This window comes from Carassius carassius, chromosome 35 (assembly GCF_963082965.1).
Source record: "Carassius carassius chromosome 35, fCarCar2.1, whole genome shotgun sequence".
Lineage (NCBI taxonomy): Eukaryota > Metazoa > Chordata > Actinopteri > Cypriniformes > Cyprinidae > Carassius > Carassius carassius.
In genome coordinates this window covers 20,379,244-20,407,129 of record NC_081789.1, presented here as the reverse complement: position 1 = coordinate 20,407,129, position 27,886 = coordinate 20,379,244, and the positions used below count along the sequence as shown (strand labels likewise).

Here is a 27,886-nt window from a genome sequence, read left to right as displayed (position 1 = left end):
TATATATATTAAAAATAGAATTCTTTAAAATACGCAAATAAATGAGCTTACATGAATGTACATTAAGTTATTTTTTAATTCTTATTTATAACTATTAAATGACATTTTAAATTATTTACAGTAATTCAATTAATTTTGGAGGGGGGTCAATAAAAATGGGAAATTAAAACTAACTGCAACAAATTCACAAACACACTTTTTCTGAAAAAAAAAAAGTCTTTAAAGATATAGAACAACACAAGGGTGAAATAAAGTTGTTGTTTTGTTTTGTTTTTTTCAACACAAGGGTGAATAAATAATCACTGGGCTTTTCTAGGCAAATTCTCCTTTTAACAATTTCATGTTGACTTTAAATGAACGATGATTTAGAATCAGGTGTGAAGCTCACCTGGGGGGGTGTAGGCATCCATAGAGGTCTGTACCACTAGAGAACGGCGTTTGGATGGCATGGGAACAGCCATCTTCCTCTCCTTGTGTTTGGCTAATGCTGCCTGAACTGCTTCTGTGTGGACGTCTGAGGAGGGGGAAAAAACGAGAAATGAAATGAAGGGAATCTGTATTAACTAGCCGCTGACCTCCAAGCTGGTGTTTATAGTGACGTGGATGAGATGAGTCTCTCTGGCTGATGGTCGTGAGAGTGTGTGACGACAGCCAAGCCACCACCTCCAGCCCTTCAGTGATCTTGCAATACTGACTCATCTCAGTGTGTGTGTGTGTGTGTGTGTGTGTGTGTGAGAGAGATGACACCATGGCTGACTGTAGGTTGTACCCACGGCTGCACTCCTCACGCTGGCAGAGTCACTGCCTCTAATAATCCAAGCTGTTATTTGGACTCTCTAATGAAATACAGAACAACATATTCCATCAACACACTGACTGTGTTTACACGCCCATGAATAATCCGATACGATATTTGCTTATATTCTGATTTAATTCCTTTTCAAATGCAGTTGGAAGCAGATGAAACTAAATTCATTTTGAAATTTACTATCCAAAATGACAATGTATTTAAATTTACATTGTCCCGTACATATGTGCAACATTTAGTGGAAAATGAAAATTAAATTATATAATTTACATTTGCAATTTTCTACAGTCGTTTTGATATGTAAATGGAAAACATATTTTAACGCTTTGTAAGTTGCATAATTAAAATGAAATTGTATTACCCAAGTTGATTAGATATGTTTAACATGTCCAAGCAAAAACTGTAGCAAAATTATCATTTAAATTACATTTTTCCTAAATGCATTTAGACTTACAGGTTGGACACTTGAGATTGCATTTTCATCGTGATACCATGTGATAATTGTAGACAAAAAATAAAATGTCTTTTATTTTTCTTAAATGCATTGACACTTAAACCTAAAACGTTTCAATTGCATTTTCATTTTATAAACTTCTCTGAGTAGTTTATTTAAGACAGAGTATGACATAACCATATGGATTTGACTGGAGCTGATGATATTATTAGTTCATTTCAATTTTTTCCTCAACTGTGTGGCCTTGATGACATCAGCAGAGGAGGAAAGTGGCTTCAGAGGCTGAGAATGTGCACAATAAGAGCAGGGACATTTATAAAGAACATAAATATTACTGTGAATATGGTCCACTTTGATTCCACGTCGTCATTAAAGTGCAGTGATTGAAGCCTGGTATGTGCTGTTCAGCATTACTAAAAAAATACAAAAATAAATGTGTATTTATTGTATTTATTTTATGTGTATAAATCATTAAACCTCATTCCGTAACGAAAAGCTCAAAAGCTGTGTCTCATGATTACCAAACTCCTTTTTTCCTTCATTATTCTATTTTGAATGTGTGGCTGTCTAAAGGACATATAGAGACAGGACAGGGACAGATACAATTTTAAAATGTACAGCTTATGGCATATAAATCTCTCCCGTGTAAATATCATATATCAATATTTGTATATTGGAGGCCAGTGACATATTCAAAGATAAACAAATCCATAATCTGACAAGCAAAAAAAAACAAAAAAAAAAACAACAACAAAAAACACAGCTTTAAATTATTTATATACAACATTACATTTTTTTTTATGAACCCGTTAAAATGTCATGCATTTAGACCATTATCATTTAAAACAGAGTGTGTGTATTTTTTATTTTAATATTTAAGAAAATGATATTATTTCTTTCCTCTCCTTGATGTCGAAGTTTTTTTTTTTCACCTATTTTCCTTCAGTTTTGCAATACTGTATGGTATAAATAGCTAAATTATCTGGATTTTGTTTTAAGGCTATATAAAGCAGTTGAAATTATGAGACCAGAATACTCACAAGTGAAGATAAATTTTAAAGGAATGAATTTTTCTCTTGTTTACTTGCTATTACTGTGGTATAGGATAAAGTATATTTGTGGTACAGGAATCTGTGCAGCTTTATTTTCCATCATTCCAATGTGAAGCCCCATTCACACCAAGAATGATAACTATAAAGATAACGACATTAGTGTCCATACAAGCATACAATCATATAATGCTATAGTTGTGGGGTGGACTCTGCTATTCTTTAATACTGAGAACAATTTTTAGAACTATATCTTTATTGTTATCTTTATAGTTGTCGTCCTTGGTGTGAACGGGGCATACGAATCAGGATGGAACACTCATTGCACTGCTGGAATAAACTCCCCGCTGACTTACCTGACCGGTAACGTTCATCACGGGTGCCAGAGGAGCGTCTACGGTGGTATCGTGAAGCGGAGGGCACCATGGGCGGCCGGCGCTCGTGTGCCATGGACGCCTCCAGCCCTAAAGGACACAAAGAGAGCAAGAGAGGGAAAATTACAATTACAGTTTCAGCCAGGGACTCATTTATTACATATCCACTTCATTGATCTCTTCCTGTAACACTCTCCCTCACAGATGGGCTAAGAGATACAGGTACACTGATTTATTCTCATTTTAACCAGCGTTTACTTCTTTCAATTTCTCACTGGCAACCTACTTTCTTGTCTCATTCTAAGTTCAGTGTAGCTTTTCTTTCTCTCACCCCTTCAGACCTAAACGTTTGTTGTTTTTTAAAACAGCAGTAATTGAGCTGGAAAATATATTAGTACTGACTAATAAAACAAAGATAAAAAGTAAAAAAAAATAAAAAATACAATTCTATGACAATATATAAATATACTAAACAGTTATTTAATGTTTCTACATTATAATGTTGGAGATGTAAAATTTCGAACAAAACAAAACACAAGCAAAACTATGGAAGCCCGTTTCTGCCACTGAATAAAAAAATTAAAAGGTAATTGCTGTATTTTCCGGACTATAAGTCGCACTTTTTTTCATAGTTTGGCTGGTCCTGCGACTTATAGCCAGGTGCGACTTATTTATCAAAATTAATTTGACATGAACCAAGAGAAAACATTACCGTCTACAGCCACGAGAGGGTGCTCTATGCTGCTCAGTGCTCCTGAAGCCAACCCCTGGGCAGCGTAGAGCGCCCTCTTGCGCCTGTAGACGGTAATGTTTTCTCTTGGTGCTTGGTTCTAAATAAATGCGACTTATAGTCCAGTGCGACTTATATATGTTTTTTTCCTCGTCATGACGTATTTTTGGACTGATGCGACTTATACTCAGGTGCGACTTATAGTCCGAAAAATACGGTACCACTTTTTATCTCACAATTCAGATTTATTTTCTCACGCTTTGCAATTCTGACTTTTTCTCAGAATTGTGAGATATAAACTTGCAATTGCAAATGCAAGTTTGTATCTCAAAAGTAAAACAAACAAAACTAAATACAGACAAAACAAAAGTAATCCAAAAATGAAAACACTAAACAAAAACAAAAGCAATCCAGAAAACATACACTAAAAATAAGCAATCCAAAAAACTAAACTAAATAGATCATTTATAAACACTGACAAACTTAACTATCTAGTTATTGATGGATAATATCTTATTTTATCCCATTTAAAAGTATATTCATTTTCAATGGCAACAAATTGCAAAACATTTAAGTTAACCTTTCTACTAGGGGTGAATGGTTCAACTTTCTCACGGTTTCAGAATCACGGTTTCGGTTCAATTTGGTATGTGCTATGTTCGGGGGAAAACTATACTGTCAAATAAAAATAAAGAAAATAAGAATAATCTATCTAATTGCAAGCAACAGCACAAATAAATACAAAAGAATACAGATACACATAAAATAAACAGTGATTTTCAGTTTTTTTTAGGTAGGTCTAACAGTTTTTAGGTACAGAAACTTAATAAAGTAATGAAATGTAAAACAGCATTGCATATATGACTATAAATTACAGATCAATCTTTATTAAAGTAAAAAAAAAAAAAGCTATTCAATCAAGAGCAGTTAGTGATTTATTTTTTGTTGCTGTTTGATTAATATTAAGAAAATGCTGTCAGTTTAAGACACTGTAAGTACGTTCAGCTGGCTATGTATGCTATAGGATACTTACCAAGATGGGTATTTTGACATAATTTTTGTGTGAATTTGTCCATTTAAACACACTACTTTAGAGAGAGCTTAATATTTGTGAGCGTCCTGAGGCGCAGGTTTGCGTGCTTCGGATGAGTGCACGCACAAATCATCTCACTGCTCGTGTGAGCTTGTGTCCTCTGGCTCTTTAATGTTTAAACTGTCAAAGCTTACATGAGTTTAGTTTAAACACTGATATCAATGTGTGCTGTTCAGGTCTAACCTGTGCGTGCGCGCTATCAGCACCCGGGTGATGACGGAATAATTGACTGCTCATATTCAAGCATATGGCATTTGCATTAAACAAGACAAGAGTGAATGCTTTGTCCATTTTTTTTTCTTTTTCTTTTCTTTTTTGTTGTTGTTGTAAAGTATTGGGAAGCCAGAATGCACATCCATCAACAGAAACAGCCGAATCCGGTTTGTTTTACGTGTTATTTATAGCAAACCACATTACAGATGCATGGTCAGATTTAAGTTGAACTGCGATCCTAGTGCGTGCCGAACCGTGTGTGGAGAACTACACCCCTTCTTTCTACTTTTGTAATGTTCTGACACTTGATTTCATTTGTTTGGAAGTGTAAAATAAACTGTAAAAATAAAACAATGCAAACAAATTACAAAAAAATTTAAACATTGGCAATCCTATATAACTGTTAGTTAACAAATATTGAAGTTAAATCAGTTTAATTGAGCAGAGAATTTTTTCATTCACGAATAACATTTTCAGATTCAGAGGAAATCTGTTGAGATTTCTGAGGCCATATATAGACGATCCATATCTGCCAATATGTCTATGCCAGTGCAGCACTGATTGAGAAAAGATAAAATATTTAATTCCAGGCACACACAGCAGCGATTGGTCGGCTATGACTCATATTAATGGCTCTTGTGATGAGCCAGCTCTGTTCTCTTCTGTTGTTCTTTGTTGTCTTTGATTCAGTGCGGAGAGCTTAGCACCACTCTGCTCCTCCTGGCAGATTTTAGGACACGTGAGACGGCCCAGGTTGCGCTCGGCATTCCAGCCAAGAGCTCTGCGTGCAGGCAGGAGAAATCAATTTTGGCCCCGTGCTGACATAGCCTAAATCACCAGCGGGTGGATTTATTCATTCAATAAGGCAGAAGGTGAGACAGCAGGTTAAGTCAGAATCATGCACCAGCTCATGCAGCGGAGGATGTGATGGTGCATTTCTGACTCAAGTACAATGAACACACAGTCTTCCTCCTACTAAGAAGCCAACAGTCACCGATCAATACTGATTGGGTTAAAGTCGAAGTACGGCTGTCATTCAGTCGAAGGTCTGTGCTGGTATCCGGATGCTCTTAAAAACTAGGAGACACACACAAACACACAATCACTGAGGGAGGTGTCACTGTGCCACGTTCCCTTGCTCCAGTACTTAAAACCACTGATCATTAAACGCAAGTTCATGCCTTTAGGGGACTGTTTAATAACACCAGTTTCTGTAAGAATAAAGGCGCTGCATTGCGTTGAGTCTGGCGCATGCCAATATTCGCGACACAGTCTACGATACATGCTTTGTGCCCGAGTATGATGAAATGTTTTTTTTTTTTTTCACTGGGAGCCAGACTGGGAACATGCGTGCTGCCTGTTGCTATGGCAACAGAAGCCGTGCTAATCAACAATGCAGCCAGACACGCTGAGCACAAATCAGAGACCTTAAGAAGTTACATAAATTCTTACCAAACTATAAAAGCAGCACTAACTTTATGGGTAAGGCTGGGCGACACAGCTGAAAATATAATATATTAATATTTTTTCAACCATTTGAAGACATATAACGTAATACCTATGCATTTGCTTTGAATATGCCTTCAAAAAGGTGACTTCAAAATATGTTTTGCACATACTTTATTTTAAAATGCATGAAAATTTAATTTTTTATTTAGGCTATATGCACCGTATAAAAATAATTTCAGAGAAAGGCAATATTTAAATATCTATCAATATATTTTACAAGTGTTTCATAAACATTTTTTGAGCGATGTAGTAAATATGAATTTTTGAATCCGACTTTTCGATTGACTGAAAGCGCTTGAATTCATGGAACACACTCATAGTTTCAAATCACAAAGATCCCAAAGCAAGAAGAGATTATGAAACTTGTCTAAATATATTGTCCTAAATACCTGTCTGGCAATACTGTAAAAGAGAAGAAATCACCTCATCTGGAAAAAAAAGCACAGTTCTTCTTCAAATGTTCTTCGACCCCAAACAATTACTCTACCGAGCTATTCATTTTAATGATGCTGGTGTACTTGTAAAGACTGAAGTCAGAGACGCTTGATCAGCAGTGACTCTGCATTTTATCAATAGTCTTAATGCAAAGTATTTACTTTAAGTGCACTTAAACGAGTGACCAGGGTGATCAACTGAGGAAACCCTTATTGAAAAGCAACACTGAACATTAGACCCCCCCCCCCCCCCACCAATATCCATAGGAAGGGGTTGTTTCAGTTCAATGAAACGAGAGAAAAAAGTTCTAAGCACCTTTTATGAAGCTCTTGAGAAGAGCTTAGAGGAGCCTCTTAATTCTGGTGCAGTCACTTATCAGCTCATTTTAAAGCAGCACTGAAGAAAAAGCGGGCAAATAGACTGATTAAGTCTGGAGCCGGCCTGGGTTATGGATGGCCTTGCTTTCCAAATAAGATTTTCACAGGAGTAAAGAGACCAATAGAGCTGTTGGAGCTTCAAACGTTAAGGCTGAATGTAGACTGTCAACCAACTCTAATTTGTTGAACTCCATTTTTATACATCTGATTTAGGGCACTTTTGAATGTTTCTAAATCAGATATCTGATCATCTAACCTGCATCTAAACATTCATATTATTACTCATTCTTGGGGTTAGGGATGAGAACAAACCTCTAAGAGCTAAGAATACGAATGATACTTCAAATCATGCACGTTCTCTTAGCTTCCTGCCTTTCAAATAATAAAATAGGCATTTAAAATCCCATAAACCTGCATAAAGGTGGATATATATGTGTGCAACCTTAACATATGCATAGTATTGCAGCCTAGGATGCCCTACAAAAGTCACTGCTCACTTAAGTATGAGAGAACGACTGTGAAATCCATCTGTTAAAAATCTTATTGCCTAGAATATTAGCCCACAGGAAAAGGATTCCCATTGCAGGTTTTTAGAATCTGTTTAAATGAGAGAAGGGAAGGCAAAACCATCTGCTGTAGAAAAGATGGTTGTGTCAGCTGTTTAAAGTCTGTGGGTATAAAAGCACTTTGTGACCTTTTAAATGTGAGGTGAGAGTTTGGACTTTTACCTGGAGGGTGTGGCAGATACGCCCCAAGCAGTTTTGACCTCTTCTTCTCATATCCTTTCTGAGTGATGTCACCTGCAAGAGAAAGGGAGCGTCAAAAATGTGCATTAAAAAAAATTCATAATTGGCTCTTAATCGGATTATAATTGCAGAATGACATCACACCTCCTGCTTTATTCAGGATATACATTTGTACGTTTTGAAAACATTTAATATTTTTTCCGAAAATGGTTAGGTAAGGTGTTTTGGGCAGATCTTTGAGGAAACCATCCGGACGGTGTGGTTATGGATAGTAGATCCTGCAATGATTAATGTAACAAGCTTTTGTGACTTGTCAAAAAGCATTAAGCGACTGGGCCGTCACATTTAGTTGGAAATTAAGAAAAGATCTGGTGCATAACGAGAGCACAGTGGAGACTCGACAAGTGACAGAATAACTAAATGAGAGAGCTACGATAAATCAATAGTTCTGTTATAAAACCTAGCGAGCCGCCTTGGTGTCTTTTAAGGTAGAATAATAATTGAAATTAATTTCTGACTTTTAATGCTGATCAGCACACACATAGCGCTGCTCATGAGCAGAACAAACAAATTATTCATTGCGATAAGCTAACAATGTCAAACCTCTAAGCAATGAAATACACAACCATTTTAATTATTATATTTTTTGGCATTTAATAAAATAAAAGCATCCATCTACTAAATATAACAGAATATATAACCATTTCAATTATTACATTGAATTAATTTGTTTGATTCTTTCTGCAGCTGAATGAAATATATAAATCCACCATACCCAAAGATAACTTTCTCTGGAGTCTAAGGGTATTTTTGGGGCCTGGGGAAGTTTTGTCATGCCCTGACATTTGTGCTTTTTTCAGTTTCTTATAAATATCTAAATGGTTAAAGTCTAATCTCACTGTAATCAACACAAACTGGGCTATAATAATATGTGAGCAGCATGTATGTACATGATTGTGTTTTTGAGAAAAAAAATGTTATGCGTGGTTAGTGAAAAACTAAAAATGTTAAAACACTTGAATAAGGCAAAAAAACACATAAAGAACAATGGTTCCCGGGATTTTTGAGAACTGGAGCTTGCCTAGAATTTTTCTTTCTAAATGATGTGAAAATCATCTTGTTTACTCACTCACAGAAAACAATATATTGATTTAAATTTTCTAAGACACTTTTTGTTGGTAAAAGTCATATGCGAGTAGGCGTCAACTATCATGAATATCATTGTGATTTACACCTGAGAAGACAAAGGGTCGCATAATGAGCTGCATAATGAGCCTTTCAGTCATCTGTGCCACTGAGAGGGAAGAGTTACAAGAAAGAATGGAAGGACAAAATAAATCTATATAATTTTTATGTTTGTAGTTTATTTAGAATATATGTAATTATCTCACAACAGAATTTAATATCCACTTGGGGGAGCAGTTAAACAGTTTATTAGAAACAATCAAAGCTGACTTTCAAACTAATTTTTTGCACCATTACTCAAGTCACACAATCCTTCAGAAATCCTTTTAACAATCTTATTTTCTACCAAAAAACTAAACAAAAACAAAAACATTTATTGTTATTATCATTATTATTACCATTGTTATAATTATTATTAATGTTGAAAAGAGCTGAGAATATTTTTCAGGTTTTTTAGGGGGGATAAATTAAAAGAACAACATTTTTTGTTACAGTTACATTTATTTGTTACATTTATATTATTTACATCAAGCGTTTGAATGGTATAGTATTGTATATTGTTATAGAAACTTCATAATATTTCACTTGATTATACATTTAGTCAGGAATTATAGTTTGGAAAAAGTCTAACTAGTAAAATGTTTACACGTTATGTGAAAACTAGTACAAGTATATAAATAAATAAAAAGAGACTTGCTCGTGTTTATGATCTCTGCTGAATAAAGTGCTTCATTCTTTTTTTTCTGAGGAAATCCATTTCTCAAATCCTCAACCACATGACATCTTTTTGGGGTGAATTATGTCTTATTCCTCTCATCGCGAAGCAAACAGTAAAATAAACACTTGAAGAACAGGCTCGCTGCTTTTTCTTCTGTTATGGGCGTATTCAAGCCGCGCGCTTCAGTTTGAATCTGAATAGCGCGTTCAGTGCGGGGGCGTGGTCACATTAGATATAATGAAGGGAGACATGAAAAACAGACATCGCGTTGTTTTCATATGGATTACTTTAACACAGAATATCTGTTTTCGGTGGCACTTGTTTAGTTTAAAAGTAGACGTGTCAAGCTTTCTATAGATATCTCTCTCATGTCTCTTCGTTGAGTATTCACGGAGTTACAGTTCATTTTAATGACGTGTTTGTAAATGAAGATCAGCGCAGACAAAGGCTGCAGACAGCACACCTTGTTTGTTATCTTTATTTATAAGTGCACAAAGTTTTGTTGTTATTATGTCTGTATCCAAAAAAAAGTAGACCCTTTACAGATTCGATTGATGTATTGCTCTTATCTGTACGATTAAAACTGAAAGTGTAATTTAAGTTCTTTTCGGGGTTATCAGGAGAAAATGACTACGTTTACATGCAGCCAATAACCCGTTCAAAACCGGGATATTACCAATAACCCGGTCGCGCACGGCCATGTAAACACCGGCAAAAACCCGGATATGCTCATATCCATATTATACCTGGGGTACCCCTTTTCTAACCCGAATATTTGGTCTTGTAAACGTGTTTCGGCATATCCCCATCAAAATGTGTGTTCTGCGCATGTTCTATTCGCAAGGAATCTTGGTCTTTTGAGTAGAGACGGCGCATAAAAAAACCCTGCGTGCAGTATAGAGGCACAGTAGTGTCAAGTGCTGCTGGTGGATCAGTACCAGCGCCAAAGCGCCAACAAAGACTATCGCTATCTGCCCCAAACTATTCATTATCCGCCTGTTGCTGCTGTTGTCTTTGGATACAGGAAGAAGAATCGGAAATGACGCATATTGCGTCTTGTTGTCCGTACATCCAGACGCTAACTGTGCGTCGCCGTTTACATCGGGATTGGTGACTGATTACACATTCCATGCATACAGGAGTAACTCTCTCTGCTCACGCATGTAAACGGGTTATCCCGAATGTTTCAGAAACCCGAATAGTGACCTTAACCCGACCATAACCCGAATTTTAACAGCATGTAAACGTAGTCAATGACTCATAAAGCGTATCCGCGTTAATCGACTCCAGAGGGTTTTAATTCATATACTTAAATATAATTGCAAATTGAAAATACGCCCTATGGAAACACATCACTTTTGCATAAATTCCCATATATTGCAAAAAAAAATTACGCTTACGAAGTGGTTTTTCAGGACCGTTTCCATGACTTATTACGAGAGGGGAAAAAAATAATTTTAGTCGCAAGACATTGTTTAACTGAAAAGTCGTTATTTCGTGATGTTTTTATCAACTTATAATAATACAATATCACAAAGGTTTTGCACAAATCTGTAATGGAAATGCATCTAATTAAGGATACATTCAATCTCATCTTTGAATAATAAAAAGGCCAAAAAGTCAACATCATGCTGCCTACCTTTTTGGCTGGCCTTTAGTACATGGTGCCTTAAAATACAGTCTAGGTAGGCAGCACAGTATGTTTTGGACCAAAGCTAATCTCGTCCTCCTCACACTTGATGCCAACATAATTATGTTCCCGCACACTGTATGCGCTATACTGCTGTGATCTAGTGAACATCTCCAGTTTAGATCCTTGGAAGGACAGGAAAAAGTGACAGTGAAGGCTGTTTTTCCTTAATGACCTCTTTAACGGCCCAATAAAAATGGCTGGGAGGCTAAAGGCTTGATGAGGAGGAGGATGAAGGGGGCACTGGGATGAAAGAAAAGCAGAAAACGAAAAGAAAAAGGTTTTTTTTTAAACAGAGACTGGATGATTCATTTCCTCACACCCACTTGCCGCCAATCAAACTGCCTTATGTGTAGGTTTCTGCTCAGGAGATTTATAGCGTTCAATGTCCTTATCTCGCTTACTTATTCTTTGCTCCGCACACACACACTCTCTCTCTCTCTCTTGCAGTCTTATTCTCTCCTTGTCCTTCCCTGAGGGACGAGTCCCTCATGAATTTTGACACCTCTGCCTAAGTCTGGAACCATTAAAAGCAAGGAAAAACACCAGTGCAGACGACTCCGCCGTGAAGAGAGTGAAAACGAGGGCGGCGGGAACCACAGTTTGAACAAACCCCTAATATGAAGAATTTTACTTCGGTGCATAACTCACCTTGCTTTGTTTAACCTACAAAAAGCTTGTGATGTTTTAGAGGAACTTTTATTTCTTCTCCACAAGCAATTTGATCTGCTGAAAGAGTGGTACTGTATGTACTTCCATGTTTCTACTGACAGATTTTTATGACATTATATAAATTAGTATTTTTTTTTTTTTTAAGAAGTCTCTTATGCTCATGAAGGCTGCATTTGTTTGATCAAAAATACAGTAAAAACTAATATTGTGAAATATCATAACAGTTTTCTATTTTAATATACTTTAAAATATCATTTATTCCTGTGGTGGCAAACCTGAATTTTCATTAGCTATTACTCCAGTCTTCAGTGTCACATGATCTTTCAGAAATCAATGTAATATGCTGATTTATTATCAATATGGAGGAAACAGTTGTGCTGCTTAATATATGTTTTTTGAAACCTGTGATACTTTTTCAGGATTCTTAGGAAGCTTAAAAATATCAGCATTTATTCGAAACAAAACATTTTCTTACTATCACTTTTTATTGATTTAACACATCCTTACTAAAGATAACAAAAGATTTCTATTTTGAATGAATGGTGTTTATTAGAACTTTTTTTCCATCAGAAAATCCTGAAAAAGTATTTAAAATATGTAATATGACATATTTACAATACTACTTAATTTTATACACCAGCAAAATCATGGCCAGTGTCCAGTATATTATCCAGCTCTATGTCAGACTTGTTCTTGATGCTATAATCATTCTAGACTGGAATTGTGGATCCACCCTCCTGAAATTCCTTCAGAACAGACTCTGAGCTGAATGTAAAACAGTCCAGTGCTGCAGAGATCCGATTACCCCACGTGTTTCTAGATGAGCTGACATCTGGATGTCACTACACTGAAAAAAAAGCCCTATATGATTCTCTTCTCAGCTGAAAAACACTGAGCTAGCCTATGCTAACAGCGTAACAAAATGGCTTCATTCCACTCAGGAAAAAGTGCAACAACAATGCAATACTTGTTTTTTTCATGAGCGCACAATGTAATTACATGTTACAGGTGGTGGAGCTTATGGCTCATAGACTACAGGAAACCATTCTTTTGCCTTTTCCACAACATAAACGTCTTAATAATGGGCTTGGGTGGAAAGAATCTGCCTCTATGGAAATCACAACCTCACAAGCAAAAATACTCTTCTATTTATCTAAGAGGATTACGAGCTTGGAGAATATTAACAAGTCCTTCGTAGACCTTTCTAGGCCCTAGAGGAGCCAGAGCAATGCCTTGTCTAGATTATAGCGTGCCACCAAAGCTGAAAGAAATCAGAAAATCGATTTGTGTAATACAACCCATCTTTAACTCTAACAAACAGAAGGAATATGATGTCACAGGGACGTGTTCCAAAAAGACAGGATATTGTGATGTCATTGGTTTCCTGTTTGGTGTGAGGCAGTATTCCACAGGGATCTAATCAGGCAGAGGGCCGAGGCGTCAGATGTGCTGTGATTATCTACTGTACCTGTGTTTGTGTGGGAGACTGTGAAGGGCAAAACTAGCAAGAGCAAATAAAACGTCCCTGAAAGTTTTTGGAAAGTTTAAAATGTATGAATGTCACTGCACTAGATAATGAAATGTCAAAGCCAGTGGCATTTATTGTAAAGAAAGATAGCACATTTTTCAAGCAAAATGTTTCACATAAAGATAATAAAGCGATTAATAGATTTTTGGTCAAATTTAAGACTGCTAGGAAACCTGTGTGAACTTGAAGAACCAGCTGGTTAAAATTAAATTACTCAGGAATTTGTTTTGAGAGAAGATGCCATTTAGAATGATATTTTGTTATATAATGCAATGAAATTGCACACATTTTCACATTTTGATCAAAGTATTGACTAAATGACTAAAAATGTCTAACTAAATACTTTTTAAAAAGCTACTGATTTAAATGGGACAAATTCATTTCAAGTGCATATATTGCAAATAGTGCAAGATATTAATTTTGATATTTGCTGATGATTACATTTAACAGTGTCATTAAAAAACAAAGTAAAAAATGAATGAGGGAAAAAAGTATGTTGGGAAAATAAAATACGCATGTGCAAAAAAAGTAAAATAAAATATGAAAAAAAATTCAGTTTTATATATATATATATATATAAAAATCGCATCCAAAATAAAAGTTTTTGTTTATATAATATATGTGACCCTGGACCACAAAACCATTCTTAAGTGTCAATTTTTCTCAATTGAGATTTATACATCATCTGAAAGCTAAATAAATACGCTTTCCATTGATGTATGGTTTATTAGGATCTGACAATATTTGGCCGAGATACAACTCTTTGAAAATCTTGAATCTGAGGGTGCAAAAAATTTAAATACAACCCGAATTCCGGAAAAGTTGGGACGTTTTTTAAATTTTAATAAAATGAAAACTAAAAGACTTTCAAATCACATGAGCCAATATTTTATTCACAATAGAACATAGATAACATAGCAAATGTTTAAACTGAGAAAGTTTACAATTTTATGCACAAAATAAACTCATTTCAATTTTGATTTCTGCTACAGGTCTCAAAATAGTTGGGACGGGGCATGTTTACCATGGTGTAGCATCTCCTTTTCTTTTCAAAACAGTTTGAAGACGTCTGGGCATTGAGGCTATGAGTTGCTGGTGTTTTGCTGTTGGAATTTGGTCCCATTCTTGCCTTTTATAGATTTCCAGCTGCTGAAGAGTTCGTGGTCGTCTTTGACGTATTTTTCGTTTAATGATGCGCCAAATGTTCTCTATAGGTGAAAGATCTGGACTGCAGGCAGGCCAGGTTAGCACCCGGACTCTTCTACGACGAAGCCATGCTGTTGTTATAGCTGCAGTATGTGGTTTTGCATTGTCCTGCTGAAATAAACAAGGCCTTCCCTGAAATAGACGTTGTTTGGTGGGAAGCATATGTTGCTCTAAAACCTTTATATACCTTTCAGCATTCACAGAGCCTTCCAAAACATGCAAGCTGCCCATACCGTATGCACTTATGCACCCCCATACCATCAGAGATGCTGGCTTTTGAACTGAACGCTGATAACATGCTGGAAGGTCTCCCTCCTCTTTAGCCCGGAGGACACGGCGTTCGTGATTTCCAACAAGAATGTCAAATTTGGACTCGTCTGACCATAAAACACTATTCCACTTTGAAATAGTCCATTTTAAATGAGCCTTGGCCCACAGGACACGACGGCGCTTCTGGACCATGTTCACATATGGCTTCCTTTTTGCATGATAGAGCTTTAGTTGGCATCTGCTGATGGCATGGCGGATTGTGTTTACCGACAGTGGTTTCTGAAAGTATTCCTGGGCCCATTTAGTAATGTCATTGACACAAACATGAAGGTGAGTGATGCAGTGTCGTCTGAGAGCCCGAAGACCACGGGCATCCAATAAAGGTCTCCGGCCTTGTCCCTTACGCACAGAGATTTCTCCATTTTCTCTGAATTTTTTGATGATGTTATGCACTGTAGATGATGAGATTTGCAAAGCCTTTGCAATTTGACGTTGAGGAACATTGTTTTTAAAGTTTTCCACAATTTTTTTACGCAGTCTTTCACAGATTGGAGAGCCTCTGCCCATCTTTACTTCTGAGAGACTCTGCTTCTCTAAGACAAAGCTTTTATAGCTAATCATGTTACAGACCTGATATCAATTAACTTAATTAATCACTAGATGTTCTCCCAGCTGAATCTTTTCAAAACTGATTGCTTTTTTAGCCATTTGTTGCCCCCGTGCCAACTTTTTTGAGACCTGTAGCAGGCATTAAATTTTAAATGAGCTAATTAAGTGGATAAAAGTGTACAATTTCTCAGTTTAAACATTTGCTACGTTATCTATGTTCTATTGTGAATAAAATATTGGCTCATGTGATTTGAAATTCCTTTAGTTTTCATTTTATTACAATTTAAAAAACGTCGGGTTGTACTTAAGTTTTGATTTATTTACAGTAGGAAATTTACAAAATATCTTCGTGGAAGATGATCTTTACTTAATACCCTAATGATTTTTGGCATAAAAGAAAAATCGATCATTTGACCCATACAATGTTTTTTTGGGGCTATTGCTACAAATATACCCCAGCGACTTATGACTGGTTTTATGCTCCAGGGTAACATATGTGTGTATCGTATATATTTATTATGTATATATAAAAACACACACTTACAGCATATAATTTGAAAATACTTACATGTATTTACATGTACATGTTTAAATTCATATAATTTATATATAAATATATTTAATGTATAAACCTAACACTTTTATTAAATATATATATATAATATATACAATTTATACTTCATTTAAATTCATTATATCATGAAATAAAAAAAATATATAGTATTTTTAATGTATACCCCTAACTGAAATTTTGACATTTTAAGTATCCAAACACATTTTGGGGCCACTGTACAATGAACCTCAGAGCAAAAGCACATTTTTTAAAACACATAACCCGCAAATGACATAACTCTATATTTTTACACACCAACTGCCCGGTTCACCCACATCCATCCAACAGTGCACGTCAAAAAGTAACAATGAGCTGTGTGTTTTACCCCCAAACAGCTGAACACGGATCAAATTACTAAACAAAAGGGTGCGCCTGAAGGGCTAACTGCTATTTCTGACAGTTAAAACCGTTGTCTGATGTGAAAACAACGCAGTCAACATGTTTTTCTTTGCCTGTATATTCTCATGGGAGGAGGGATATCAGAAAACTGCTGAGGCATGGTCTCTCCAGCGTGCTGGTAATGAACCTCCCAATCAATGAGAGCTTCACTCAACTGACTCAAACCTCTCAAATAAAACAAAAACGCACGGAAAATTCACTTGTGGGTATGAAGGCTGGTCGAATCTTTGAAAATCCTGCAAGTCCAGGTATTCGTGACATATGAAAGCCTCATTGCTCTGAGGAGGAGAAGGTACATTAGCGCTCAGCCTTTCTCAGTGAATAAACCATTTTTAAATTGAAATCTGTCTTTCCCTAGAGGAAATACTCTTCCCTTGACCCCTTTGTAGAAGCTCTGCGATAAGGCCGCAAGCGAGAGAAAGGTGTCGATATCAACAAGCGCTGCAAACATTAAAAAAAAGATAACAGGAAGTGCAGCACATTGACAGGAAAGGCCGATGTGGACGGTTTCAGTTGCGATAGACCTTATCTGATCAGAGACTGTTTTTCCAAAAAGAATCATCCAGAGGACACAACATACAAATACAGGCTGAGAGACTGTCGAAAAGCAGGTTTTCTTATTGTATTACGGGGAACTGGCTCTTATTAGCATGTTTATTCAGGTATAATTTTCACTCCTTGAGGTGATGGAATACTTGTAGTCATAGGAGAACAGGTAACTATGGTGACTGTTGGAGAAAGCGAAAGTCAGCAAACACCCGAGTGATAATTCTCCATTAGTCTCAGATTATTGAATCCACTGAGGCCTTAGCGAAAGCTCATGCAAGACTTGTTTTCCAGAACATGTCTTCATACCATCTAAATGTTAACAAATGATATTGAACCAGCATGATTTCATGCAGCAGCCCAGTGGAGCAGGAGCCTGATACTCTGATATTCATTATAAACATGGGTCCCAAGCCAAACCAGTTGAGAACCACTATTCTATACTATTTTTTCTAAGTAAATTAAAAATAATACACTACAAACAAAAAATCAACCATATATACTCATACAATATAAACTTTTTAATCCTTGTGCGTTGTTGGGGACGTTTTCGTCCACTAGGGGGTAAAGTTGAGTCTTATTTTGGCCACAACTTTCTCTGTGTTTGAGCTAATGGAATGATTTTTGGTGACAAACCTTATTTTGACCAATATTTTGGGAAAATGCTTGAAATTTTTCAAAAACTCAACGGTACACTGTGGGCAATTTCACTACCCTTTCGGGATGTTCGTGGATGAAAACATCCACTAAATTAAACTGCTGTAAAAATGTATCAGATAAATATTTTTTATTTATTTTTTTTTGCAAAAATCTATTAATCAACCTCAGTCCTGATCAAAACTCCCAAATTTAAAAAAAAAATCCAAGATTTTAACTTTTTAATTACCAAGTTCATAAATGATGTCACTGATTTGGGGAAAAAAACACACAAAATAACATATTTTCAATATAAAAAGTGATTGTGGACTGAATTTTTTTTACCTTTTATCACAGTCTTGGGCATGTCAAAGATTAGTAAAAAGATTGGCTTTGATGCATTGTTAGTTTTTGTGCAGCATTAGATTAAAATTTTTAGATTTAAATTTTTTAAATTTTAGATTTTAAAATTTGTTGTTGGTGGCTGTTTTTGCCCCATTGACTTCCATTATAAGGACATTTTTTGATTGCAAAGCCATTTTAGCCATGACCATATAATCATGCATTCTTGATTGTTTGTGGTTTTCACTTTTGGGAAGAGGTAAAAAAATGTATTTTTACAGTTGATCACTAGGTGGGACCATTAACCCCTTAAATAGGCCTGTGCAAAAAAAGGCTTGGTTTCTGGCTTGTATATGGAGTTATATGGAGTATAAAAGCAAATTATAGTGTTTATGTGTGTGTGAGATTCTTGATTGTTGGTGGTTTTCCTTGTTGGGAAGAGGTAACATTTGTTATTTTTTTACAGTTGATCACTATGTGGGACCATTAACCCTTTAGATAGGCCTGTGCAAAAAAAGGCTTAGTTTTTGGCTTGTCTGGAGTTATATGGAGTATAATAGCAAATTATAGTGTGTGTGTGTGTGTGTGTGTGTGTGTGTGTGTGTGTGCGTGCGTGTGTGTGTGTGTGTGTGTGAGAAAGAGAGGGTGTGAGAGAGACCTTTGTGAACTTACCTTGATGTACAGTATCTGAAAAAATAAAAATATGCACCTCATGCTCTCAGAACTACATGGAGTAAACAATAAAAAAAAGAAGTGTGTTTATGCACCTGCTTCCTTTTGATGGTGAAAAGTACAGATGGCCTATATGTGAAATGCTCCTCTTTCTTGATGGTAAAGCCAGTTTAAAACCTTAAAATCCATCAAATTTATGAACATAATGTATTATGAACCAAAATGCAATACCAACTTCAAATAAGCTGTAGCTCGCTGGAGGGGTCACGCTACATAATCATTTCTAAAACTTTGGTACAAGTCAAGCCCTTTCTCGTGTTGCTTGCTGCTCTTCTCACCATTAAATATCCAGCACGATGGCATGCAAGTGTTTAAATCCACGTACTTTGCTTTTGTTTAGTCTATTCGCTTGTTAAGTCTGACGTCACGTAGCAGCGCTTCCGTGTCCAAACGCTCTATCAGTTACCATGAGAAAACAACAAAAGGTGCTAATATAAACTCACAATGTGATAGAATACAAGCGAAAAAGATATAATATTAACCTAAAAAAATATAAATGTCAGTATTCTAAGATATAATAAACTTAGAATTCTCAGATACCTTTTAATGTCTGAGTTTATGTCTCGCAATGGAAGTCCATTTATACAGATTAATATGAAAGTCAATTTCCACCAAAAAACAGTTAATTGAGACTTTTGGGTTTTTTTCTTGATATTCTGAGGAAAAAAAATCTGAATTGCAAGATATAAACTACAGATATATATTCTGACTTTTTTTTTTCATTACAGTTCCGAGTTTATATCTCACAATTCTGATTTTTTTTGTCCAAATCCTGAATTTATAACTTGCAATTCTGTTTTACATACACCATAGTTAGAAGTTAGAATTGTTTTAAGAGACAGTTTTAAATTTACTTTTTTTTTCTTATTATTCCATTAAGGAAACAAGCTTACATAGATTAAACGTTGCAAAAATGTATACATATATTTTTACATAATGTATCTGACCAGAAACAGAGAGCGCTGTACATTTACTCACCCCACCTACAATTGCTGCCAGCCCAAGACTCGAACTCACAACCCTTCGATTGCAAGTCCATCTCTCTAACCGTTAGGCCACGACTTCCCAACTTAGGGACTTAGCTATTTGCCGATTCCGATATCAATCCGATATTTTTATTTTTTTCTTGAACTAATAATAATAATAAAATAAATGGAAGCACTTTGCTCAATTAGCCACCTAAAATCATAAAAATCTTTGTCATTGTTTTATCTTTGTTTAAAAAAAAAATAGAACAAAGATACACATTGCAAATACACATAATACACAAATAAAAATAAACAGTGTTTTGCAGGTACAATAGTATTTAGCAGTAGCATTCAACTGAATTGTCTCAAGCATTCAGAAATGACACATAAGAAAATTTTACTTGAATAAAACAAGGATTAGTTTTGTGATGTCCACATGTTTTTGTTGAAGAAATTATAGAGACTAGTATTTCTAAAGCAAAAAAGATGGCCAAAAAGAAAGATTAAGTGGATATTTGAAATGAATTAATTAAACGGAACATTGAAACTCTAAGAGGATATTAAGGCAGACGCGACATTAAGACACGTTATTAACTTAATGTTATCAAAATCCAAAAAAAGATTAACAAAAAAAATACCTAAAAGTGATGCACGGGTAAAGTGAACTTGTCAGCAGACAGTCGCAAACATGAGGTGAGAGCAAGCATGCGCGGCTGCTGGAATGGCGCGTCACATGTGCGTCGCCTGTCTACTGTCTCCACCGTAAAACAATTTTTTTTATAATTCTGTTTACATGTTTATTTACGTATACATTAATATACATGTAAAACGAAAGTTGGTGTTGGTGGGAGTTGGTGCTCTCCTGCGTACTCTGTGTGGGAGCGGCGGTACTGGACATACACATAAATACCTAAAGTGTATGTCTATGGTCCTGGATTGTCGGCTGTTGCAGTATATTAATTCCGCCGTGCCAGAACTGCAGCTGATAGAATGTGCGCTGCAGCATAATACAACAATATTTCTTCAAAAGCAGATCGTGGAGACATTTTTATCGTCCACGATCAAAAACATTCATATTGCACACTCCTTCCCTCGGAAGAAATCGCCAACCAAGGGCAGACCATACCGCAAGAGCACTTTAACTCTCATACTCATGCGACTATTGGCTAATTGGCTACTGCTGTTATCACGTGACAGGCTGTGTGCTGAACTGGATGTCACAGCAAGGGAAAAGCTAATATTCCAGCATTTAGGCGATGGCTTAAGATAGATTTTCCCATGGTTTGTGTTGGATAGGTATCGGACATAGGTATCGGATCATTTTTTTTTCTCCCCTACGATCTCCTATCTAGCATTCTGGGCCAGTATCTGCACGATACCGATGTCGTGGATCGGATCGGGACATCCCTATTAATAATACATTTAAATAAGGTTGATTTTATTTTTCATAACTTGAAGTTCCTATACATATAGAACAAGTGCTATCATCATAACATCAATGACCTGTAGAGAGAAGTAAGAACTATTCAGACAGAGATGGACACCCTTTTGTCCACTCTACTAATAAAGACACAATGCTTAATTTATCCTGCTGCCGGACAACCTTATGCTCTTTTGAGTGATTTGCTGGCTTTGGAACGGAGGCAGATGAAATAACAATCAGTCCCAGCGCACTGTTGGAGCTCTAAACACAGATGTGGCAGGGAAAAAAGACCAATAGACTTACCACTTCCCACATGCCAGACTCTTTCAACTGCACTCCTAAAGGTACCTTATGTGAAAATGAAAAATGAAATAACAGATCAGTGGGAGTAAGTGAGTCCAATTTAATTAACAAACACCCTAAAATCCTCTGATTTTCAAGCCCCCCACCCCCACCCCCATATTTATGCACAACAGAGGCGGCAGATTTGCATATTACACTGAAGATACTTTAAAAAGAAGTGGTTTTGGATGAAGCCACTAGCCGTTTGTGGGTCAATAAAGTGGTCTGACTCTGTGTAAAGCCCTTTTAAATCTGGGTCCACTGAGTCACTCTACTACAGCATAAATCCACAGCCTAAAGCTCTTACTCTACATACTGTACCATTCAGCTCAGTATCAGAGCTTAACACTCAGCTCAGGGTCAAAGAAAAGTACTTAACTGAGAATCAGACTCTAATAATCAACTCAGAGTAAGACTGGAGTATTAAAATGAGAAGCAGTCTGCAGCAATCAATCCAGAGCAAAGATAGAATTCTGAAGACAGACTTTAAAAATCAACTCTATATTATTAATGAACAAAGCTGTAATGAGCAGATCAAACTCATACTGACATAAATCAATTTAGAGTCAGATTAAAGATGCACTGATATTAAAATTCTAGCTAGTGTTGTAATTAATTCAAGGTCAATACCAGACAAACAGTAGATAAAAAAAAAATATATACGACATTAAACTGACACATTAAATTAATGATCAGTGACAGTGAAGACATTTATAATGTCACAAATGATTTCTATTCCAAATAAATCCTATATAATAATAACTTTATTAAATAAATAACTTTATATTCAATCAGCAAATCAGAATATTAGAATGATTTCTGAAGGATCATTTTACATTAAGATATAAACATTATTGTTTTTACTGTACTTTTGATTAAATAAATGATGAGATTTTGAAAAACACTTTTCAGAAAAATAAAAAAATACATTTTTTAACCAAACTTTTTAATGGTTGTGTTTTAAGTATTTTTTAAATGTTTTAATTTAACAAATCTACCATTTATATATTAAATTAAATGCTAGTTACATTCTTTTGTTTAAATACAGCAAATGAACAGCAATTTTAGGCTTTTTGCTTAACAACATCCTCTAAAAATGTTATAATGTTTTAATCATTTAATATCATTTTACAATTTAATAATGATAAACATAAAAAACTCTAATACTGGCAGATAACCAATATGCCACAGATAAACTGTGCATTCACAAATCTGTAATGATCAAATCTGACACATTCATAAATCTGTAATAATCAGCTAAGGATCATCAGACCATAATGATCAGCCCAGGTTTGCATCTCTCATCAGTGAAAAGAAGCAGTGCTGAAATATTGCCACCTGTTTTTTAGCATCTGTCTGTGACAGCGTGGGAAGGAAGGAGAGTGCAAGGTTGATGTGCTCGACCTTGCACAAGAACCTTCTCTCATCAAATAGACAGGACATGATCCCAGCTAGCCATTCTGCGTATTTTATGCTTGCCCCGTGTTCTCAATGCTGTCTATGAGAACGCGAGACCCCTGTGGACACGAATGCACGCAAACCAAAGAGAGGCGTAACAGAAACATGCAGCTTCAACCAAGAGCGTCACACTCATGCTGTCACACAACGGCTGTCACTCTCCCTTGGTTTTGCGTGTACTTTTGATTGATTGTGAATGAGTGAATTCAATAAACAACAAGTGGGGATGAATATTAAGATTTAAATACATGACATATGCAAAAAACATGCCACACTGATTTTATTTAGTCGGTTTTGACTTCACATGCCATGTTTTAAATGGCCCTTTCAATGCTGTTGTGCACAGGTGAGTTTCCAGAACTGGTTCTAAAGAAAAACCTCTTTCTCTCGGTAAACATTTTGGCTTTTTTCCAGGAGATGGGGGTCACGGCTTACGCTCATTTGCATTTAGATTAGCTGGTTAAAATGGCAGACTCCCTACGGCGGGCCTTTCCAAAATCACTTTTATTCTGAGGAGAATCCTGACCAACCATGTCAATGGCTGCCGCACTGATCAGATGACAGGAATAACTCTGAAGTAAATCGATCCAAATCCTGTTCTGTGTGGTGAATTACACACGCAGCTGTGGCCACAGAACAGATGAAAGTTCAGAGAAACTATAAACCCCTGCTACGATATTACGTTTGACAATATCAGCATTCAAATGACTTGAAAAGTCCTTATCAGTTGAGCCGAATGAGGTCTCTCCAAATGATCCCAAACTGCAACATGAAATAAACTGATTTAAAGATGTGTCAACAGTGTGATTAAAAGAAATGGCGAAAAATAAAAACTGCTTTCCAAACAGTCTTTTCGGTCTGCCAGTGGTTGTAGTTGAATGTACCTGGTCTAGTCTTTTCAACTGTGCAATTATGATAAATTTGTCCCATTTTGTGAATGGAATCAATTAATTTACTAAAACAAATCTTATTCAAAAAAACAAACATACACTGCTACAGTACATCTCTAACAAGCAAGCAGATTTTTCAATACATAATGATTTAAATTTCTCAATTTCATCTGTTTATCACACTTTCTTTAATCTTGAAACCAATAACAGATTGGTCACAATAAGCCAATTTAGTTTTTATTACAATTATTATTAAAACACATTCCAAGAAGTCAGGGCAGTTAAATATTTGCCAGTAAATATTTCAGTCCAATAAAGCAAATTACTACTTTGTAGAAATTACATAAAACTGGAATAAAAAGTAAAATGATTTTAAAATAATAAAAAGGACATTAGACAACATTATACCTAATTTACAATTTCTTGTAATTGCTTGGGCAAAATCCAATAATTTGGTTTTTTAAAAATACATTTTACAGGTTAGAACAACATGAGAGAATAACGACAGAAGTAAATAAATAATGACAGAATTGGACGGCAGAAAGTATTACATCTAAAAAAAAAATGACATTATCTTAAAGTAAAAAATGCTGCCTATATAATGCACAAAGTTTTCATAGCAGCATGTAGTGGAGACAGACTGTCTAGCAGTATGTGTTCATGTGCTTCTGCACTGGAACCCGCAGTCAACAGCTTGCATGGATCTATCACAGCACAGAGGTAATCACACTGAGTGCATTCACAAATCATATCATGCCATTATTTGAGGTCTTCGTTTAGAATTTCATCTCGGTGTCTCTTTTTGCAAATGCTCTGGCGTAAATCAGCAGGCCTACAAACAGAAGCTTTTAAGGAGGCGGTTCTATTCTGGAAATATCGCCATGACACATGATCAATTAGAAGAGAACTGCAAACACTTCAGGGATTCCATCCCACCCTCTTCCCATCCCGGGTCAGTGAGTGGTCCGTTGGCACAGAGAACCCATGTGCTTTTAGCCGGGCCTTTATAAACCCGACTCCCTGAATGCCATAGTGTGCTGTATTCTATTCAATCAAATGAAAATGCATTACAGAGAAAATTAATTCACTCCAGCTTTTGCGTTTGTCAAACTCACGGGAACAACTTTAAGAGCTCAATCTTCTTTTCAGTCGAGGGAAATAAATAAATAAATGTTAGCTTAAGCAGTCTGTTAGGAGGACTATGCTTGACAGGGGCAACAATTGTAGTCACCATTAGGACTCTAATAAAACCATTAATGTCAATTTTGCTGCGTTATAGATCAGCAGAGCAGGCAGCGGATTCAGACAGGAGTTAAAGATCGCAGGACAAGACCAACCAAGACCGAGTCTGGTTATCGGCAGGTCTGTCATGATGCATTAGGAGAGGAAACCTTCTTTGAAACCTCATTACAATGTGAAAATGATCATAAAAAATGGCATTCAGCTTGAGAGCTCATTGTTGCTTATCAGTAAGATCTGAAATAAACTTTCACACATTTAATTAAAACTAAAGATCAAGCTCAATCAAAAAAATTTGTTTTCATAATCATTTACAGCTTCTGCCAAGGAGTAATAATAAAAAAATAAACATATTATTTATCTCACAGTTTAGACTTTGTTTCTCAGAATTCTGAGATATAAACTAAGAAATACAAATGTTAACTTGCAATGTCAAGATATAAACTGTTCTAAGAAGCAATTCTTTATATTTTAGCTTTGAGTTTACGCCATGGCAAAGTTTGCATTAAAAGAAAAAAGCTCGGTGTTCATCTTCAGTTCTCTCTTCACAGCAGTTCAGTCAGTGTTTGTTTGAGTAAATGAATTACTCTGGGATATTGGTTTGTTTGAACTCAGAGGGAGTGTCAGCCACATTAAACAAGTTAACAGCTTAAGTCATTTGTGGATTAATGCGTATTGGAGATGCGAACCGTTTAAAACGATTCAGTTTGATTTGGTGAACTGGTTCAAAAAGATGATTTGTTCGCGAACCGGATATCACAAACTGCTTCGTTTTGAACTCTCTCACAACAGACACGGAAGAGAAGACAATGCTGAATAAAGTCGTAGTTTTTGCTATTTTTGGACCAAAATGTATTTTCGATGCTTTAAAAAATTCTAACTGACCCTCTGATGTACTTTGATGATGTTTTTCTTACCTTTCTGGACATGGACAGTATACCGTTCACACAGCTCTTTGACTAAATCTAAAATATCTTAAACTGTGTTCCAAAGATAAACGGAGGTCTTACGGGTTTGGAACAACATGAGGGTGAGTTATTAATGACATAAATTTGGGTGAACTATCCCTTTAAGCCAAAGTTTAAACTATGAATTACTAATAAATCATAATACAGGTCTTTAAAGAGAAAAATGCAGATCAGAGCAGCCAGGAAAAAACAGAAGATGGCTTTAGTTTTCTAGAAGTATGTGGCTTTCAAAAGATGTTCTAGTGATGTAACCTCAGAGACAGCAGGTGAATGTGTCATGTTGTTTTATGAATTACAGATATAACAATAAAATGTCTATTTACACTCAGCAGACTGAGCCATAATAGAGTCTGGCACGCCAGACCCCCTCCTCACCAAACCAGTGAGTTCAAACCCCCATTTGGATAAAAGTCAACATTCATTTTATTCCCGCCAACGCTCTTTGTCACCAAACAAATGACTCCAGGAGTACAACAGAGCTCTAATGGGTGAGAGGGAACATCAGGCGGGGATATTTCTGTCAGTGTGAAGGGTCTGCGAGGTGGGAGCTAATCAAAGACAGAAAAATAATAATATGACAAATCCGGACCATTATGAGAGCCAGGGATGAGGAAAAGGTCAGGCATTCGCTCAAGGCAGGAGGGCTCTGGAGGAGTGGAATCAGTTGATGCAATTGGCCCATTCTTCAACTACCGGCTCTTTGGACCTCTGGACTTTTTGAAATGAAACCCTAAAACACACTTTTATTTGGTTTGGCTGCAAACAAGGTCAGTCTTTTTCTGAACCAACAAATGCCATTTCCACTAGGGATGCTCAGATACCACTTTTCCAGTACTCTCCAATACCAGAAGCCTTATTTTTTTGTATACCGATGACCGATACCGGTATTTTCAGTGTATTTGTACATTTTTTGAATATTAGGTAGAGAAACCAACAGAATAATGTTAGTTGGTTAATTTCATTTATCAAATAGATATATCTTTCACACTTAATTATGCCCATTGAAATGTATTTTACAAGTCTTAGTACTTTCACTTAATTTTTTGCTCTATGGTACATCATCTTTAATTTAATAGCATTAGAGCTGCTCCATTGCAGCAGTTCAGTACTGTAATCATGTGTTTTGCTGTAATAATGCAGGGAACCACTCGTTAAAAACCTTTCAGAAATCTAAGTAGCGTTTTTTTCATCTGAAACGTGCTGCAATTTATATTCAATAGTGACTCAATATAATACAGAAGCACTCATGAAGCAAGCAAAACATGCACAATGCGTTTTCTACATTGTTTGTGCTTTGATTTCAACAAAAACAACTTATCCGTGTGGTGCCGCTGACACAGAACAACATACGCTGTTTGCGATGTAAGAGGTATATGATGTCACAGTTGTCCATGTTTAAAGACGCTGCACAGCACAAATCAGTGAATGAATGTTTCGATGTGAGGTAAACTTCAACAGATTTCCCCTGCTCAGAGAGTAGGGAGCAATGAACATTTGAAAAACAGTTCATGCACGGAGTTCATTTCTAACGAGCTGATTATCTGAATCAGGTGTGTTAACAAAGAGAAATGTGCAAAATATGCAGAGCAGTGGGGCGCGAGGACTGGAATTGAGAACCGCTGCTATAAGAGGACGTTTTGCCTCCAGAGGAACGTTGGGTGATG

The 27,886-nt window shown here is 36.1% G+C and overlaps 1 protein-coding gene across 10 annotated transcripts in view; it reads right to left on the bottom strand.

Moving 5' to 3' along the window:
* LOC132116204 (disco-interacting protein 2 homolog C) overlaps positions 1–27,886 on the bottom strand; it is a 116,363-nt gene that overhangs the window by 47,927 nt on the left and 40,550 nt on the right. For all 10 annotated transcript variants that reach the window (XM_059524889.1, XM_059524891.1, XM_059524890.1 and 7 more), the window contains exons 2-4: positions 7,771–7,842; positions 2,668–2,775; positions 389–514 (exon numbers count right to left, since the gene is read on the bottom strand). In XM_059524889.1, coding sequence (XP_059380872.1) covers positions 389–514; positions 2,668–2,775; positions 7,771–7,842 — 306 coding nt within the window. The remainder of the gene's footprint in view (positions 1–388; positions 515–2,667; positions 2,776–7,770; positions 7,843–27,886) is intronic.